Here is a 17,649-nt window from a genome sequence, read left to right as displayed (position 1 = left end):
AATAGTTGGCCACATTTTAAGCAAAACTTCACATTTATTTTTTACACCGAATTTATGAACATTCCACAAACTCCTATCACGCAGGACCGTGTTTACAAAAGCAAGCCGTTAAAAACGAGATGTGGTTGTGAGTAATTGTTCTTACAAAGTAGCCTAGCTATTTACAAACTAACGGTGGGGATGAGAGAGTGGAGCAGGGCACAGACTTGAGCCAAGAAAGTTGGGAGAAAGCGTGCCGGAGAGAGACGTGTTGGCGTCATCGCAAGACGTGTTGAGCCACAAACTCCAGTGCCATTGTTTCGACTTAACTGGCCAGAATTACAAAAGCAACCTTACACACCCCCCACAACTATTTCCGTGTTCACCAATCAGTCCAGTAATTGAACCGATAATCCACAGAGCAATCGGTCACTCGAAAGACCAGACATCCCGGCAGCTGTACACGCGAGAGGGCCCCCCACCCCCTTCGTACCGTGTCCCCCCACCACACGTCAGCCCAGGATCTCCATGCGCAGCATCTGCAGGGCGTCGGCAACCACGGGACTCGTGTCCAGCTGGTGGGACACGCCGGCCAGGAACGCACGGTGCAGCACCACCGACACGTGTTCTACGCGCGCAAGCGGACAACGAGCACACGCACACCGGAACGCTGAACCTGCGTGGTGGACAGAGCGTGGGTTTGTGTAGGTTGGGGGGCGCGAGTGGAGCGGGAAACGGCAGGCGCCGACTCACCCTGGCAGAGCACGGCAAACTCGGGCAGGTTCCTGAGTGCTGTCTGCACCACGTCGAAGTTGTCGCTGTCGAGGCAGTAGAGGTACGCGGGCAGGAAGCTTGGAGCGCAGCTGCGGTGGGGTACAGGGGCGGTGGTATTGGTGGAGCACGGGACACGCGGGTCAACGTCGCGACGTGGCTTTTATTCGCATCAGCCTCCGCTAAACCAGCTACATCAGGGCTAGGGGTTAGGCTCGGGGTCAGGCTAATGTCTCCGGCTCAGGATGGAATGAGAGCAGGGGTTAAGGTTGAACTTAAGGATCGGATTAGTGTTTGGGTTCGGGTTCTGGTTTAAAGCTAGAGTCTTGGTTCAGGTAAGGCTTGGGTTAAGGCGAGGGCTATGGCTCAGGTTACGCTTAGGGTTCAGATTAGGGTTAGCGATACACGACTCTGCTACTCCTGATGCAGTTATCTGGCTTAACCACCTCAATGTGAAAGTGTCATTGTTGCTATGCATCTACATCAGCCGTACAAAGGAAGAAGCGTTGGTGTTACGGTTAGTGTTGGCGTTACGGCTAGCGTTGGTGTTCGACGCTTCCTCACCGGGGGCTGTGGCGACCGCTCCTCATGGCGAGCGTGAAGGCCAGGTCACGGCACGCCTCGTCGGCGTGGCCCATGAGCACCTGCAGCTCGGCCTGCACACACAGAACCAGCGCCGTTGGCGAGCGTCCGTCACAGTCCGGAGTCCGGGCACAAGAGCGAGTGGGGGGGGGAGGGGCACGCTGCGTGACGAGTGATGCTTTAATTCTTGTTTTTGTCTTGAACGCTATTTGCTTTTTTTTTTTGCTGTTACTTTGATTTTACTTTTGTCATTTTGGTGACCCAGGTTACTTGTGAATACGCGACTCTGTCCTCCCTCACCTGGATAAACAAAATGTAGTTGAAACGTGGCAATAACCAGCATGCCATCATGACTCCAGCAAACATTTTGCAAAGCGCTCATTTCATGGGTAAAACTAATTCCTTCAGAACTCGCTGAACTTCTGTTAATGAAATGCTTTGTGAGAATATTACGACATTTTGCAGAACGGAAGATACGACTGTCGTGAACCCTGCATTATACGATATATCGATCGCAGTAATAATAATATTTATAACGCGCCAGATTTTGCAGACAAGTCAACAACTCGGAGGCGCGCAAGCCAGGCTCCGGGCTGCTCGACAAGCCTCGCCGAAACAGATAAGAGGCCTTTAGATGTTTCTTTAAAGTCATAGTGCATTTCATGTTGAGGATGTGCAAAGGTACGGAGTTTCACACCGAGGGGGGGACACAGCAGTAACCACAGATCACGGCAACCTGAGTAAAGGAACGCAGGTGAGGAGTGGAGGGAGTTGTGAAACTGTGCGCCAGTCCTACCTGGAAAAATTTGAGGATCTCCTCCTTCCTTCTGGACATTTCGTCAATGTCGCCAAGTGCTTCCAAAATATCTGCAGGACAATGATGAAACGTGAGTCACAAGCACAACGATACTTTTGTCATGTTATTCATGTATCCAGGAAAGCATTGCTGGGGTGCTGAAGCCTCTTCCGTAAGGGGTCTGCACTAGGGACGTTTGGGCAAATTCCGTGAATGAGTGTTTGGCTTCATTTGGAGAAAGCTTGGAGCGATGAGGAAGGGACTTCCGCACAGATGTAGAATTCATTCTGTACCGCCACCTCCTCGCCACATCAGTCCAATGCCTACAACACCTGGTGATTCCAAGGCAGTTTTCCCCATCCAAGGAATAACCAGCTGAGCTTGAGATCTGACGAAATCAGGCGAGCATCCAGGGTGATTTGGTCGCAGGAAAGGATGTAGTCGTCTTCCAAAAAAGTGACCAGGACCCCAGGGAAATCAGGGACAACATCCAGTTCAGAATTTTGCAAGCATCCAGTCAAATGGTTGAGTAAGCACATTGCAACAAAGACAAAGGTCCCCCGTATAGCCCTAACAGACTGTTTTGAGCAAGTACTGCTAGCGAGCACCTATGAAGGCCGGCACGGCACACGAGTGGATGGGTGGGTGGGTGGCACCCACGCCCGGCCGCCTTTGCCTCCCCAGTGGCGATGTTTTACACAGGGTACTCATTTGAAGCAGAGTCGACCTAGGGGAGGCCCAGGACCGGTTTACATGAACGTCACAATGGTGTCGGCCGTGAGCGGGAATCGAACTCGGGTTGCAAGGTTCGTAGCGCAGCGCTGCGCTCACCGCTGCACTACCGCTCCCCACATTACGCACAAACACAAAGACACAAACATGTGTATGGAGCGGCTGATGCAAAGTGGTGGACTGGATGTGGATTTAAATCGACACCGCTGCCCCCTGGGCTCACCCTCTGTGTCCCGGCAATCGGTGAGCCGGCGCTGGTACGGCGCCATCTCCGACGGCATCACCGCGTGGGTGGCGCTCATGCCCACCAGCGGCAGGGCACTGCTCGCCTCTTCTGCTCGCGCCGCACGCCAACACGAATACAGACACACACACACACAGACGCTGGTATTGGCAATGAAGGGGGCAGCACGCATACAATTACACAGTCACACGGCCAAAAGACAAGTTCTTCTTGAGATGATAATCGAAGGCCAAAGGACAAGAGGGGGTGACAAAGACGGACTTGGTGGGAGATTGACAATAACGAGTGGACCCCACTCAGCAAGGGGAGCTGCCGTACAATGACAGTCGAGCAGGCACATAGCGATGGATGGATGCATATGTGTGAGTGTGCGCACATATATACATGCGTGCACTAATAATAATTTCAACTTATTACGAGCACAGAATTCACTCAAATCTCAGGGAGGCACGAGGAACCACAGACAAGCAGGAATGCAGCCACGCAGGGAGCCGGCTCCAACAACTCCGCAAGCTCTGCAGTCCCCTGGATATGAAGATGTTATCGACCAATTCGTTAGTGTTTATATGTGGGAGGAGACCGAGCATCCTGAGAAAATGCGACCATGCGAGGGGGAAACACGTGGAGTCCAAATTTTTGCTGTTCTGCCTTCTCCTGGCGAACCACGGTACAGCATATAGACGCCCAACCGTATGTTTCCAGTTCATTTGAGTGCGTGCATAAAATCATGTGTACGTGTGTCAATGCGCGTGTGCGACTGCAGGGCGTGCGAGTGCACACGTGCGCGCGCAACGTTGAAAAGCCGCGAGGAAGCTCGCTGAAAGATACATCGAAGACTGCTGGCAAGGACAGAGAGAGAGAGAGCGCGCGGAAACACTCAGGGCGGCCATCACTGCAGCCATCGACGTGCGAGCGAGGTTGCGTATCCAAACCCTGTTGAGAGAGCAGCGAGTGGCGGTCGGTGCCCGATGACGAGTGCGGGGGCAGGGAGAGTCCGGCCAGCAGCGACTTGAGTTGGGTCAGGTCCCTGTAGTCGCTTGCCACTTGCCTGCACGCCCAAGACAAAGGGTCCTTCTGTGACAAGGCCGCAGAGAGACCGACTGCCACGGGGGGACAAGGGCTGTTGCCGAGCAGCTTGCGAAGGCCGACGCACGAAGCGGTGTCGTGATCAGCACCGCACACGGCCACCTGCGTCTCCCCTGAGTGCCGATTGTGTACACACCGCACCAGGTACTCATTTAAGGTTGAGTCGACCTAGGAGAGGCCCAAGACCGGTATTCGATAAGACTTGTCAGGAATGCGAGACGTGGCAGGGAATCGAATTCGGGTGGCCGAATCACTGTGGCGCAGCTCCCGGTACACAAACGTGCACGCGTGCACACGCATACAAGAACGTTAGCACGCAAGCAAACGCGCAAACAATGGTCAGGCACAAACACCCGCAAACCCACGAGCGCACACACACAGGCAACCCCACCCACACTCAAGATCGCTGCCAGTCCTACGACTTTCACGAATGTCCGCTGGTGGCATTCGTACGAACGTCATGTGTGGCGCCACAATAGAGGGCTGGCGGTGTTTGCCAGGGGTGTGGGCAGCAAGGGGAATCACGGCGAGTCAAGGGGAATCGCAGGGAATCACGGGGAATTGCTCACTGCAGGGCGGCGGCGTGGGTGCGCAGGAAGGTGAGAGCGCTGCAGGGGTCGTGTGCCACGTAGCCGTGGACGAACTGCACCAGCCGGTTCACCAGTGACGTCAGCTGCCGCACACAGCGGCCCAGGTTCTGCTCACCGCACACGCACCATGTGGTCATCAGCATGCTGGCGTTACCGTAATTTACCCGCAGTTTGGTATGAGCACTTGCCACCGTACATTGACAAAACGTCTGAATATGGAGGAGCTTTGCCTAGCAATGTGTGACAGCTCCATGGAAACCACAAGTCTGATGGACCGCGAGATGGCAAAGCCTCACCAACACTTGACGAACTGTAACGCTTTACGTGGAAGGAAACTAAAAAACCCAGAGAGATGTGACGACACCGAGCAATGCCACCTCCAGGCAACAACTCGCAGCCCACCAATTCCTACGACGCCTGGCAAGCCTTGGCGGTCACCCATCCAAGTATTTAACGAGGATTGGCGTTGTTTGGCTTCCCAGATCCGACGCGGCCCAACGCGTTTCGGATGATTTGATTGTCGTAGGCTTCACCCGATGGACCCCGTGTGCATCCTGACTGACCGTGCGGCCGTCTGACCCCAAGCGCCAAGCCGCCCCCCCCCCCCCCCCACCGGACCGACCTGCAGGAGCGTGACGAAGGTGCCCAGGACGTCGGCCAGCGCGCGGGCGTGCTCGCGGCCGAACACCAGCGGCCGCAGCAGCTGCAGCAGGCCCAGCGTGGCGGAGAAGGGCCCCAGCTGGCCAGCCACTCGCCACACCTCGAGGCCCACGCTCAGCTGAGCGCGGCCCTGCAGCAACGCCGCGATCATGGGCAAGTGCCTGCGCGGGCAATGGAGGGGAGAAGGGGGGCGGGCGGGGGGTGTGCGGGGTCAGGAGAGACAGGGAGATGTCACCTTTGCGTTGGCGCCGGGTTGGGAGAACGTGATGCTACGTTGCTAGGCACGTGATGGCGTGGGGGGGGAGCAGGGCGAGGAGGCCAGGCCCACCTGAGCAGCAGCAAGGGGTGTGAGACGGCCATCTTGCGCAGGATGAGGTTGGCGTCGTTGGCCCGGTTCTCGCTCGCGCGGCTGTCGGACACGTCCACCAGGAACGTGCACAGGCGGTGCAGGCCCGCGTCCAGCTAGGTGCACGCACGCACACACGCAGCGAGCTCCGTTAGTTGTTGTGCTCTGGCCGAGATAGACAGAAATGACTTGACGTTTTGATCAGATGTCGGGCGGTGATGGTGCACGTCTGTAATCAAGCACTGTGAAGAGTAGGGGGGTTGGCGGATCGCACAAATGTTGCAAAACTCACTTACCATGGGGGGGGTGGGGGGGGTTGAGGTGCCATAATCTGGCCCACCACGAGGCAATACAGAAAACGTGGACTCGCAGGGTTTTATTACCAATATTATCCATAACAAAGTTTTTTTTGGGTTAGATCGTTAAAATATAAATGTGTCGTTAAACCCACCACCACCTGACACAGCCAATTAGTCAGGTTGGTCACGTAAACAAAACATGCCAATTAGTTACTAGTTCAGCCCCCACCATCCGGCAATAGTCAGCTTCATCACCTGATGATGCCGATTGTAATCACCAGCGATAGATTGTACTCGAAATATAAATGTCGTGGGTTTACTCTCCAACACACCGGTGTGCTGAACTAGTAACTAATAGGCATGTTTGGTTAACGTGACAAACCTTACTCAATGGCTGTGGCGGGTTTAACGACACAATTATATTTAAGCAATTTAACCCAAAAAAACCTTTATCATGGATAATATCGGTCGCGACAGCCATCTACGTCTAAAGCTTATGCCCCCACCCCCATCCCCACTTCCCCCCCCCCCCCCCCACTGGAAAGCTGCGTGTGTGCGTGCGCCCTCTCCGTGCCGCACCTTGCAGGCCCGGCCGCGCACGGTGCCGGCGGCGTGCTGCAGGAGGGCGTCGGGCAGCGTGGCGCAGCGCACCACCTCGGGCGCCTGCAGGTAGATCTGCAGCAGCAGCGAGGAGCACAGCGAGCCGGGAGCCCGGCTGTGTGCCACGCGCGGGGTGGGGGTGCACACAGCGAGAACGATGGATGAGCTGGGCACAAGCGTCCTTCAGGTCCACGAGGTCATCCGAACGCAATGCCATCAGAATTCGCGCGGCCACCGCTTCCTTGCTTTTGCTGGATTCCACACTCTGCTTTGCAAAGTTGCAAAGTTGACAACCGCCTCCAAGGTCTGCTTTCGGTAATCTCGTTGCCACTTTACAATTTGGCCGCAGACCTCTGGGTGCCACCCCAATGTTTGCAGGGGTCACCTGCCCTCTACCCTACACACGCATCCCACCCATCGCAAGCTTCTTCTTTTTGAATGCGTCGACAATCCTCTCTCAATCTGGAGCAATTGCTGTCATATGCTATTCAGAACTTCTAAGTTGCTTACCCTATCTGCCGTGCAATTCCTTGTAACCTCCATACGCAACTGCATTCAAGTGCCAAATGTATGTTTTCTTTCTGACAATCTAATTTTCCTACCTGTACAGAAACACACACGTTACTTATCTCAAACACCCATCTCTTGAAACTGAAGACGACCTCTCTGCTCTTCCTGAATGGGTTTTTTCAATCTGGCAACATTCATTGGCCTCCTTCCTCACAACCCCCTTTTGCTATACACTATACAACCAACACACGCAAAGTCCTGTATTACCTCCACATTATGCGTCACAATAAAATCCACCTGTATTTCACAGGCCAGAAGCCTTTTGACAATGCACAGCACAGCCTCTAATAACAACAGAGAAGGAGCGGTGGTGGTGGTGGAGGAGGGAGGGAGGGAGGGGTGGCGGTGGTGTACCCGTCGCTCCTCTGGTTGCCCCGAGCGATGAGGTGCTGCGCCACGTCCGCCAGGAGGCGCGAGTTGCCCTGGCAACAGCCGAGCAGCAGCGGGAGCCGCGCCTGGATGGAGCTCAGCCCTGCCTCGCCCGGCGACTCCCCTCCGGCCCCGTCGCCCCGTCTCTCTGCGCCCTCGGCCGCCCCCGACGGCGCCGTGGTCGGTGGTGCCGCCCCCGCCGCGCCGTCCTCGCCGTCCTTTTCCGCCGCCTCCTCCACGATGAGGTCGACGAGGCGCAGCAGCTGCGACGACGTCAGCCGCAGCACGCGCTCCGCGGAGCGCTTCTGCGATGGGGAAAGATGAAGGGGGGGTGGGGAGGGGGGGCATTAGCGGTCACATGACTCGGACGAATATTGTTAAGTAATTAGATTGTCCTTTATTTTCCCACGCGAGGGTTTTTTCAGAAGGGTCCTGGGGGAAATTGGAAAAAGATATGCATACGAGTGGAAAACTCTAAGCTCCACGGAGATTGATTCAAGAACCCACTTGGGTATCCTGCCATCTCCTAACCACCTCGTCAGGGAAGCGATGCCATGGCAGTGACGTCCCATTTCCTGCTTAATCTAATTATTTCTCCAGATTAATCAGAACATCGGGAACACTTCGCCGAGTAGGTACACACCTACGGGAGAAGAATCGTTAGTTTTGTTGGTGACGTTTAGCCTGGGCACCGATGTCCCCTCTGTCGCAGGTGATGCGACCGGGCCTACCAGCGGCGTCTTGATGTCCCGGCCCTGCCAGAGGCGTGGGATGCGTGTGCAGGCCCAGAGGAAGTCCAGCGCCGCACCAGCGCTGTAGCTGCCAGGCGGCATGATTGTCATCATTCGTTATTGTTGTCATCATCGTCACCATCGTTATCATCATCATCGTTGTCGTAATGATTATAAAGAATTTTTGTCATCGCGGTCGTTATTATCATCATCTTCGGCATAATTGCCATCATCATTATCAGTGTTGGGATGTAACGAAGCATCACTAAATGTCGATCCATAAGGCTTACTATCCATGCACAGTGGCATGTGTAAGGAGCAATGTGTTTTAATTTAAGGACAATATATGCTGTTACATTTAGGCTAACGGAGTATACAAAATTTAACAAACGAGAAGTCGTATACAATGAACATCGTAAAAAGAAGTAGCCCTCCATCAAGCCACAGCTGGACCAATGCCTGCACACACCATGTCGGCTTTTACGGGGTGTTCAACCATACTTCACCACGCTCGTTCAGTATTTGTTGGCGAAGAATGGGTGGGTCCAGGACCGATTCAGATATCAATCGCTACTGACGATAACACTGGGCGCCTTGCAATCTAACTCAGGTCGCGGGGGTTTGTAGTGCGGTGGGCTCTCAACTGCGCCACCACTCCACGCCCCCACCCCCGATACAGGTGGGGAGACATGAAAAGAGCGGTACCTGATGGTGGAGGCGGGCGCTAGCAGGGCGGCGACGGTGCGGTGCAGGGTGCACCAGTTGGACTGGTGCGTGAGCAGCGACAGCAGGTGCAGTCGGAAGGAGGAGAGCCCCACGCCGTCCGTCCTCTCGCTCTGCACACAGCGACGAGCGCGACGTCATCAGCAGCGTCATTAACCCTGCCGCAGCACGGCTGCCGAGACGTTCATTGACAGGCGTAGGCATCGTCTGACACCATCCCTTCGAGGGTTTCCTAACTGCACAGCTGAAAAGCAAGGTAAATGCTTCATGCTAGTCTGCTGAAATCTACTATTCCATGTAAATAAAAAAAACTTATGAGAACGGGAAAATGTGCGCAGCCTGGAAACAAATATAAAGGACGGCCACACTTAACCCTTGTGAATTGATGGTCTAAGCAATAACATGGCTGCACGTATGTGGCTTAGACAAGACCGAGAAGCATTGTGCACGTAATGTGGTGGTCACACGACATGCACGCAAGGCATGATGGGAGTCGTGCCTTCCTGCTGTCCGTTAGCACACACGCATTTAAACCGCGTCGTTATTTATAGAGGCCGCACAGTTCTAGAAACACCAAATTTACTGTGGGTACAGCCCGGATCCAGACACAGGAACCTAGAGAGTTACCGGCGGCAGCGTCACGAACCCTCTACGCCATCCCACGCACCTTGGAGCTCGTGAAGAGGAGCTGCAGCTGGGGCTCCATGGTGGTAGCGGACGCCGCGGTGGCCGGCGCCGTTGACATCACCTCCGGGTTGAGCAGCTCCAGCCAGTCGATGAAGAGCCCCGCGGGAGACAGCTCCACGCTGGGCCTGGCAGAGCGGGGCGTCGGCACGCCTCCCATTACGAACCAGCCAGCACGCGCGACGACCTAGCGTCGTTGACATCCGCTTTTTTACAAGCGCTAACGCGAGTACATTTTTGGTTTGGCGCAAATACAGAAATCTCCAATCGGGCGTAATGAAGGTTTTCGAAGGTTGGGTTCAGCACAGAGCAGGACCCGCCAACTTGAATAACGATCCAAGTACGCACAAGCTTGTGTGTGTGTCGGGCATGATGCTGGCCACCCACCCCCTCGTGTGACAGGTTCTCGCTCACAGCACTTGCTACAACAGACTGTTAAGGCTATACGGGGGATCTTTGTCCTTGTGTGCTCGTGTGTTAGAACGAGCCAAAGGGGAGCGACGCTCGCAGAAACGGCCCTGTGTTTGTGCGTGCCCCCACCTCTCCGATCTTTCCCGCTTGACCTGTGACCTCTGCACCTCGAGCAGCAGCAGCCGAGTTAGTGCGGCGGCGCAGGCCTCCCCGCCGGCGCCGCCGGCCCCGCCGACGCCCGTCGTAGCCACCCCTCCGACGGCACGCCGGACAAACTCCTCCAGGTAGGGAGAGCTCGTGCTCACGAGGCGGAAGCACACTGCGGATGCACGGAGCTGTTATTAGGCGAGCGTCTCGGCACGGTGAGCAAAGCGCAGCGCCCAGTTACCCCATCACAATGCTTGGGGGGGGCTTAGAGGAAGACGCGACAGCGACCGGGATGAGAGCGTCACCGCTCGTGATGAACAAACTTCTGAGTGCGACAGAAGTGGCAATTGCCGAGCTCCCGAGGTCTCTTGGAGATGCACTCCGAGGTTACGGTAGACACGAGTTCGATGATACGTTGATTATAAAACAAGAAAAATCGTGCACATGTACGGGATTCTATAACGCTTTCCAACATGGGTTTGTCCTCCGATGTATTGAATTAGTGATCACGTCAGAGGATCCAAAAATGATTTACGATTGATCCGAGATCATGACGTCACAATGATGTGCTTAACTTATTTATCCCTCGTGCACACCGCATCGCGATGAATATGTTACACATTCCGCCCGGGCCAAACTCGCTCGCTCCGTCTGCTCCCTCCGTACCGTCCTGGAAGAGCCGTGGCTCCCAGGCGGCGCGGGGCGAGGCCGCGAGGGCCCGCACCGCCGCCTTGCCGTGGCGCGCCAGCACCGCCGCGTCCCGGCCGTACTGGGCGGCCTCCAGCAGCTGAGCCATCGCCACCGCAGCTGGGGACGCGACACACGCGCTTGTGAGCGACGGCATCGCAGACGCACGCCCACCGACGGTAACACAGAGGTGCGAGCAGGAGAAGCGTGGCGTGGTGCGGCGTTGCGATGCGTGGAGATGGTGGGGATGGTGGCGATGGTGGCGATGGTGGCGATGGTGGCGATGGTGGCGATGGTGGCGATGGTGGCGATGCGTGGCGATGCGTGGCGATGCGTGGCGATGGTGGCGATGGTGGCGATGGTGGCGATGGTGGGGATGGTGGGGATGGTGGCGATGGTGGCGATGGTGGCGATGGTGGCGATGGTGGCGATGGTGGCGATGGTGGGGGACGCGTGGCGTGTGGTGCTGCGAGCCGTACGCTGTGCGGGCGTGCCGTCCTGCTCGATGTGAGCGAGGTACGCCGCAATCAGCGAGTGGAGGGGCCCCTCCTGCCGAGCGCCGGTCTCCGCGTGCAGCTGCAGCAGCACGTCCGCGAACAGGGCGCTCGCCACACCGTCCCCGCTCTCCTTCTGCAGGGCCGGGCCAACCGTCACCACCACCCCCACCACAACGCCTTCGGGCCACAACCCACCTGGCCAGTGTCTACTCAACGCAGACCCGGCCTGCCTGTCTAATCTATGCAACAGGCAGTGCCCACTCAACCATCTCCGTGACACCACTTAGAGCGTGTGTTTAGCCACTTGCATATACAACTAGAAATATTGTTATATTATCATAATTGTTATTTTTAGTAATATTGCATCATCATCATAACTCTAGTCACTCTTGGTTCTGCGGTAATAATTATTACCGACATAGAAAAGATTCCCCATAGAGTCCGTTTTAACTTTTGGGGCAAGCGCTGTTAGCGAGCATCTTTAATTTTGTAGTCGCTCGCCAACGCCACACCAGGTGCTCATCCGAGGCCGAGTCAACCTTGGGATGGGCCCAGATAATTGCTACTGGTGTTGGCCGTGAGCGGGAATTGAACTCGGGTCGCCGAGTTCATAGCGTACGCTAACCGCGGCATCACGGCTCCCCACACGCACGCACGGAGAGCGCACGCACGGAGAGCGCCCGCGTGTTGCCCGGGCGGGACAGCGCACCTGGAAGCGGCGCAGGTAGCGCAGGATCTGGCACGCGGGGCCGTGCAGGCGGAGCACGGCTCCGACAAACGCCGCACGGTGCTGCGACGCCAGAATCCTCTGCAGGGCCTGCAGGACGCACAAGGACACGCTGCCGCCAGCGCCACCACTGCTAGCGGCACCACCGGCGGTCGCGGGACCCGCCCCGCCGGTCCTTCGAGACGAGTTTGCCGCTGCCGACGCCGTGGCCGCCTCCTGGGCTAACGACCTCTGCAGAGCGAGTGAGAGTTGCCGTGCAGCAGGGTCCCCGAGGCCCGGCTCGCACCGCGGTGGGAAGATCTGTGTGTGCGGGGTGTGCGTGCATGTCCGGGATGTGTGTGTGCATGCGCAGGGTGTGTGTGTGCGTGGGGTGTGTGTAGGGTGTGTGTGGTGTGTGTGTGCGGGTTGTGCGCGGGGTGTGCGTGTGTGTGCGTGCGGGGTGTGTGTAGGGTGGGTGTGTGTAGGGGGTGTGTGTAGTGTGTGCGTGGTGTGTGCAGGGTGGGTGTGTGGTGTGTGTGCAGGGAGACACGGAGGAGGAACGCGTGGTTACAGTCACAAATAAAGCTAAACTAAAAAAAGTAAAATAAATGTTTGGCTTGTCTTTATCATCTTGCTTGTGTACAATTATTTTCACCCCATTAACCTAAATTAGCAAATCATTCATAAAAATCGCAAATTATATATATAACCAAAAGCACGATTCTGTACGTGTATTGCAAGTAAAATAATTGATGTTGATGGCTCGATACAAACCTACTTTATAGCATCCGCATGTGCCGAGATGTTAAATACCTCCCCGGGTATGTAGGTCGTGGTTTCGATCCCGACCACAATACATGTATATTTGGAGTGTGCATGTTCTCCCCGTGGTCGCTTGGATATTTCTCCGGGTCCTCCGGTTTTTCCCTCCATATTTTTAGAATCATCACGCGTTTAGAGTCTTTGACTGCTATAAATTTCCACATAAGTCCCTTCGTTGAGCTATCATGTGGCCAGCTCGCTTCTGAAAAAAAGCTGGAAATCTTAGTGTGCCGCCTTACCTGGTAAATAAAAACGTTTTTTAGTTTAGTTTAAAACCGAAAACCGAGTGGTGGCAACGGTACGTTTCACCCGCGGCTGTAATTCCCCCCCACTCCGAGAGGCTTGACAGGCCCTGCCAGGCGGGCGTAGAGGCGGGCACCTGTAGGAGCACAGCGGTCACGTCCTCGTCTGGGTCGATGAAGAGGGGCCGGTGGGAGGAGGGCTGCACCGCGTCGGCACGAGCGGCCGAGGGCCCTGTCCCGGGTTTCTTCATGTCCAGCGCGTCTACAGTGCAGCGGCCACAAGGAGAGGTTACGTACGTACGCATGCTGAACTTCTTTCGTGCCGTAACATCGCCAACAGCGGTCATCGGAGGTTTAAACGTGACTTCAAAATATCGGAAGAGCGTTCCAGACGGCTGCAACGTAGCGCATCCGAAAGCACGCGATGCAGTGACCGTCTGTGTGTTGTCTACGAACCCGGCAAGCAGAGTTCGATTCTCGCTCACGGCCACCAGCAATGACTAGCCATAAAGTTAGGGGGGGGGGGTGCAGCCCTGCGATTCTTTGCAGAGCGTCTTCCCAGCAACATCACGCGACCAGACGGCAGACTGTCTGTGCTGTACCCATTTACAACTCCTGGGTGGACAGAGGCGGACGGCGATTTGAGAAACCTGCCCGATTGTTACGTGCCGCTTGTTTTTTCAAGGGGGGAGGAGGGGGGGGGGGGTGTGTCTGCCGCTGGGCTATCGGACGGCGACGCGGGCGCGAGAGCTCCCCGATGGCGAGCGGTCTCACCCGTCTGCGGCAGGGGGGCGGCCGCCAGGATGCTGTGGAAGGCGAAGCCGCCCGTGGCGCCGCGCTCGTGCTGCACGTCCACCAGCTGCGCCATGTAGTCTGCGCCACGACCACACGCGCCGCACGCACGCACACACGCACTCGTTGCACTAGACGCTCGTTTAGATTTATTTTCCGTCTAACCAGGCGAGAACTCAAAGAGACGAGGGATAGTCCCATTCGCGAGAGTGACCTGGCTCAGCAAAAATGACAAAATCCAAAAGCGACGAGGCAAATAGAAACAAAAAAGACCAGTCACTGATGTCGTGATGGGAATGGCCCACAGAAGACAACATCACAGAACTACTTCTGAGATCCTTGCCCACGACCTGTCATTCATGCGAGAGGCGCTGCACTTTACTATGTGTCCTGCTAGAGAGATGTTTGTCGCATGCGAGTCAAACCACATTTTTTGTTAAAGAGTTAACCTAATTAAGTGAAAAAACAAATCTAATAATAGTTTTTTTTCACACATTATCCTTGGCGACCAGGCTGAGACAGTGAGCTCAGGACTCGAGATCCAAGTTTAATCGCGGTTGGCTGCCCGCATTCAAAAGCCAGGATCCCGAGCGATGGTGGTGGAGCTCAGTGCTCTGACCAATTGTAAAAACTAAAAGTTAAGAATTAAAACATTTGCCAAGCATGTAAAAATTGTCACAAATCAGGGTTATGAGTTAACTCAATCATCTGCTCCATTCGTCTTGTTCATCCGTTCCTTTATCCCGAAGGGAACATTTGCTTGGCACGATTTGTATAAATCGTAAAACGATCAAATTCATCGGGGGCGTAAAAATTTATTAAAGAATCGCAAATCGATAACAAGCCTAGCTCCTCGTATCTGGAATCGGCAATAGTTTTACGGGAATCCGTGGACTCCCTTGTTGCGCCCTGTCAACCATGGGGTCCACACTCACAGAGGTTGCGATCGGAGGGAGCCGCGCGCCCGCACCCTCCTCTACTCACTCTTGTCCATGATATTGTGCTCGAGCGTGTAGGGGTCAGAGGTGACCGCCTGGTCCAGGTGGTGCAGCAGCTTGCTCATGCTGCACACGGGGATGCCAAACGACTGCACAAACAGGATCAGCTGCTGTACCTCGAGCTCCTGCAGGGCTGTGGGGCACGCAAACACAAAACACATACTAGTTTGAACAAACACACACAATGCACAACACACACACGCAAACACCTTTGCATATACACAGACACGAAGAATCCCCCTTATGAACTAATAACCTGTCGGGGCAAGTGCTGTTAGCGAGCACGTATTAAGGCCAGCATTATAGACAGACAGAACTACAGATTACATTAAAAAAGAGACTCAAATCAATTAACATGTGAGCCGGGGACAATCTACCGAGACATGCATCTGCAGGAGCTGTAAGTTATTTTGTATTTTCAATATTTAAGACACGTGTGCATATATATATATTTTATCTCTTACCAGCGTCGACCAATCGCGAGACCTCCGAGCGAATCATGCGCAGCTTCAGCCAATCGGGGAGCAGCAGCGCCTCCTCGGATGTGTCGACCAGGAAGGCAGTGGGCAGCGGCTGGCGGTCCGAGAACCACACGTCCAGCAGGTACGCAAAGTCGCCGTTACCTGCGAGCCGCACGCAGAACAACAACAACAGCCTGAAGCGAGTACCTGGTGCGGTGTTATAAACATCACCACTGGGGAAGACGCAGGGCAGTCCGGCCATACCAACCCCCTCACGTGCAGTGTTGGCCTTCGTAGGTGTTCACGAAAAACTTTTTTATTTTACCAGGAAAGGCCCACTGAGCTATATAGATATTTTTCAGAAGCGATCTGGCCACAAATGATAGCTCAACGAAGTGGCTTACCATCGTGTGGAAATGTGGAGGGAAAAACCGGAGGACCCAGAGAAAAATCCACGCGAACATGGGAAGAGAGACACGCAAACTCCAAAGAGACAGGCATCAGGGTCCAGATCGAACCTACGACCTCCTGTATACCAGGCGAGGTAGTTAATATCTCGCGGCCGTGGTGCCCTAACAGCACTTGCCCTAACAGCACTTGCCCTAACAACCTGTAAGGTTACACGGGGGATCTTTGTCTGTCTCTTGTGTGTGTGTGTGTGTACCGTCGAGCGGGCCCAGCGTGAGCAGGATGACCAACGCGTGCACCACCAGGATGTGCATGGTGGCCGTCTCTCCCGACGCCCAGCGGATGAAGATTTGATCCTGGGACTCAGACTGCAGGACGGATACAACACGAGCAGATGCGCGCGCTCGTACCGCGGGGCAAGCAGACACCTCGCGGTCCATCGATCGATTAAAATAGATGATTCTCAAGCTCAAGATAAGTGCATCGAAATGCAAACATTCGATGATATGGTTTGCCCATACTGGACATTTGTGAAAAAGAGTTGCAGAGCTTATCGGATTCCTCCAGTCGAAAGAAAGATTCTGATATACAGATTGTATACTTTCACGCCATGAGTAACTGGCGCGGTGTGCATACACCAGCCACTTGGGGGGGCAGCCCAACAGGAGCGGTGCTGGCCACACCACGCCCTCGTGCGCCGTGCCGGGCCCTCCATCGGTGCGACTCGCTAACGGCACTTGCCACAACCGTCCGTACAGGTTGCCGGGGCGGATCGCCGTCTCCGCTTGCGTGCGTGCGCACGTACGCACCCACGAGTAAGTCTCCTCCTCCTTGGTGCGCACCACGCAGCGCATGTAGGTGCTGAAGACGAAGAGCAGCGCGGAGAGGACCGACTCGGCCTGCGTGGAGCGCGTCCGCTCGAAGAACAGGTGGTTCACGATGGTCGTCCGCTCCACGATCAGGTGCGACACGTCCTGGCGACAAGCAAGCGCACGTGCAGACGCGTGCACACATATGCAATGAGTCCACCAGACGAAGATAGAGACGACATACACCGGCATACAGATCACACGCACATTTATACACACCTCGGATTAGCCCCGTTGGCTATGTACGGCGCCAAAGAAGTTCCACATACATACAATATACACACACACAGAAAGAAAAATAATGTACGTGCAGGCATACACACCAATATACAGATTACACACGCACACACTCACACACAACAATTAAACCACACTACAAGAATGAATTCACGCAAAAAGCTTCCTGTGAGAGAACGCCACCGTGAGCGACTCCCTCACCAGCATCAGGCTGTTGTGCATCTGCTGGTCGTCCAGAGGGAGGTGCTGCGACAGGTACAGCAGGTAGGCGCTCACCGCGTCCGGGTCGGTCTCCACGTGGATGGCCTGGCGGTTTGAGCGACAACACGGCAAACAAGAGGCGGATTGGGGGGGGGCATGAACGCGTGCGAGAGAAGCCGCTTCCCGTTCGGATTTTTTAATAAACCTTCCTCTTCGAGGACTTAAAACTCTGGTGTGACGAACACCTCCACAGCACGTATGTACGCATAGAGAACTTCTTTCGCACCGTACGTAGCCATGCGTGCTTTTCGGGTGGACATGAGAGAAAGAGCACCACAGAGCATGGATGAGAAGCAACTCCAGGCTTTCTCAATAGCGCAGTTTAACTTTTACAATCTTGTCCTCAATT

The 17,649-nt window shown here is 55.2% G+C and overlaps 1 protein-coding gene across 1 annotated transcript in view; it reads right to left on the bottom strand.

The window, feature by feature from the left end:
• Positions 1-10: 10 nt before the first annotated feature.
• Positions 11-17,649, bottom strand: part of INTS1 (integrator complex subunit 1) — a 33,122-nt gene continuing 15,483 nt past the window's right edge. Inside the window, exons 23-47 of the mRNA XM_078605208.1 lie at positions 17,241-17,345; positions 16,743-16,907; positions 16,190-16,301; positions 15,529-15,687; positions 15,051-15,197; positions 14,049-14,147; positions 13,412-13,536; positions 12,214-12,531; positions 11,487-11,637; positions 10,987-11,127; positions 10,303-10,492; positions 9,746-9,890; positions 9,061-9,191; positions 8,356-8,443; positions 7,610-7,929; positions 6,665-6,800; positions 5,769-5,902; positions 5,403-5,601; positions 4,760-4,887; positions 4,037-4,152; positions 3,084-3,194; positions 2,129-2,199; positions 1,315-1,406; positions 733-842; positions 11-607 (exon numbers count right to left, since the gene is read on the bottom strand). Coding sequence (XP_078461334.1) covers positions 492-607; positions 733-842; positions 1,315-1,406; positions 2,129-2,199; positions 3,084-3,194; positions 4,037-4,152; positions 4,760-4,887; positions 5,403-5,601; positions 5,769-5,902; positions 6,665-6,800; positions 7,610-7,929; positions 8,356-8,443; positions 9,061-9,191; positions 9,746-9,890; positions 10,303-10,492; positions 10,987-11,127; positions 11,487-11,637; positions 12,214-12,531; positions 13,412-13,536; positions 14,049-14,147; positions 15,051-15,197; positions 15,529-15,687; positions 16,190-16,301; positions 16,743-16,907; positions 17,241-17,345 — 3,609 coding nt within the window. The 3' untranslated portion in view covers positions 11-491. The remainder of the gene's footprint in view (positions 608-732; positions 843-1,314; positions 1,407-2,128; positions 2,200-3,083; positions 3,195-4,036; positions 4,153-4,759; positions 4,888-5,402; positions 5,602-5,768; positions 5,903-6,664; positions 6,801-7,609; positions 7,930-8,355; positions 8,444-9,060; positions 9,192-9,745; positions 9,891-10,302; positions 10,493-10,986; positions 11,128-11,486; positions 11,638-12,213; positions 12,532-13,411; positions 13,537-14,048; positions 14,148-15,050; positions 15,198-15,528; positions 15,688-16,189; positions 16,302-16,742; positions 16,908-17,240; positions 17,346-17,649) is intronic.

This window comes from Lampetra planeri, chromosome 23, assembly GCF_965212315.1.
Source record: "Lampetra planeri chromosome 23, kcLamPlan1.2.h2, whole genome shotgun sequence".
Lineage (NCBI taxonomy): Eukaryota > Metazoa > Chordata > Hyperoartia > Petromyzontiformes > Petromyzontidae > Lampetra > Lampetra planeri.
This window is presented reverse-complemented; position numbering and strand designations above follow the sequence as displayed.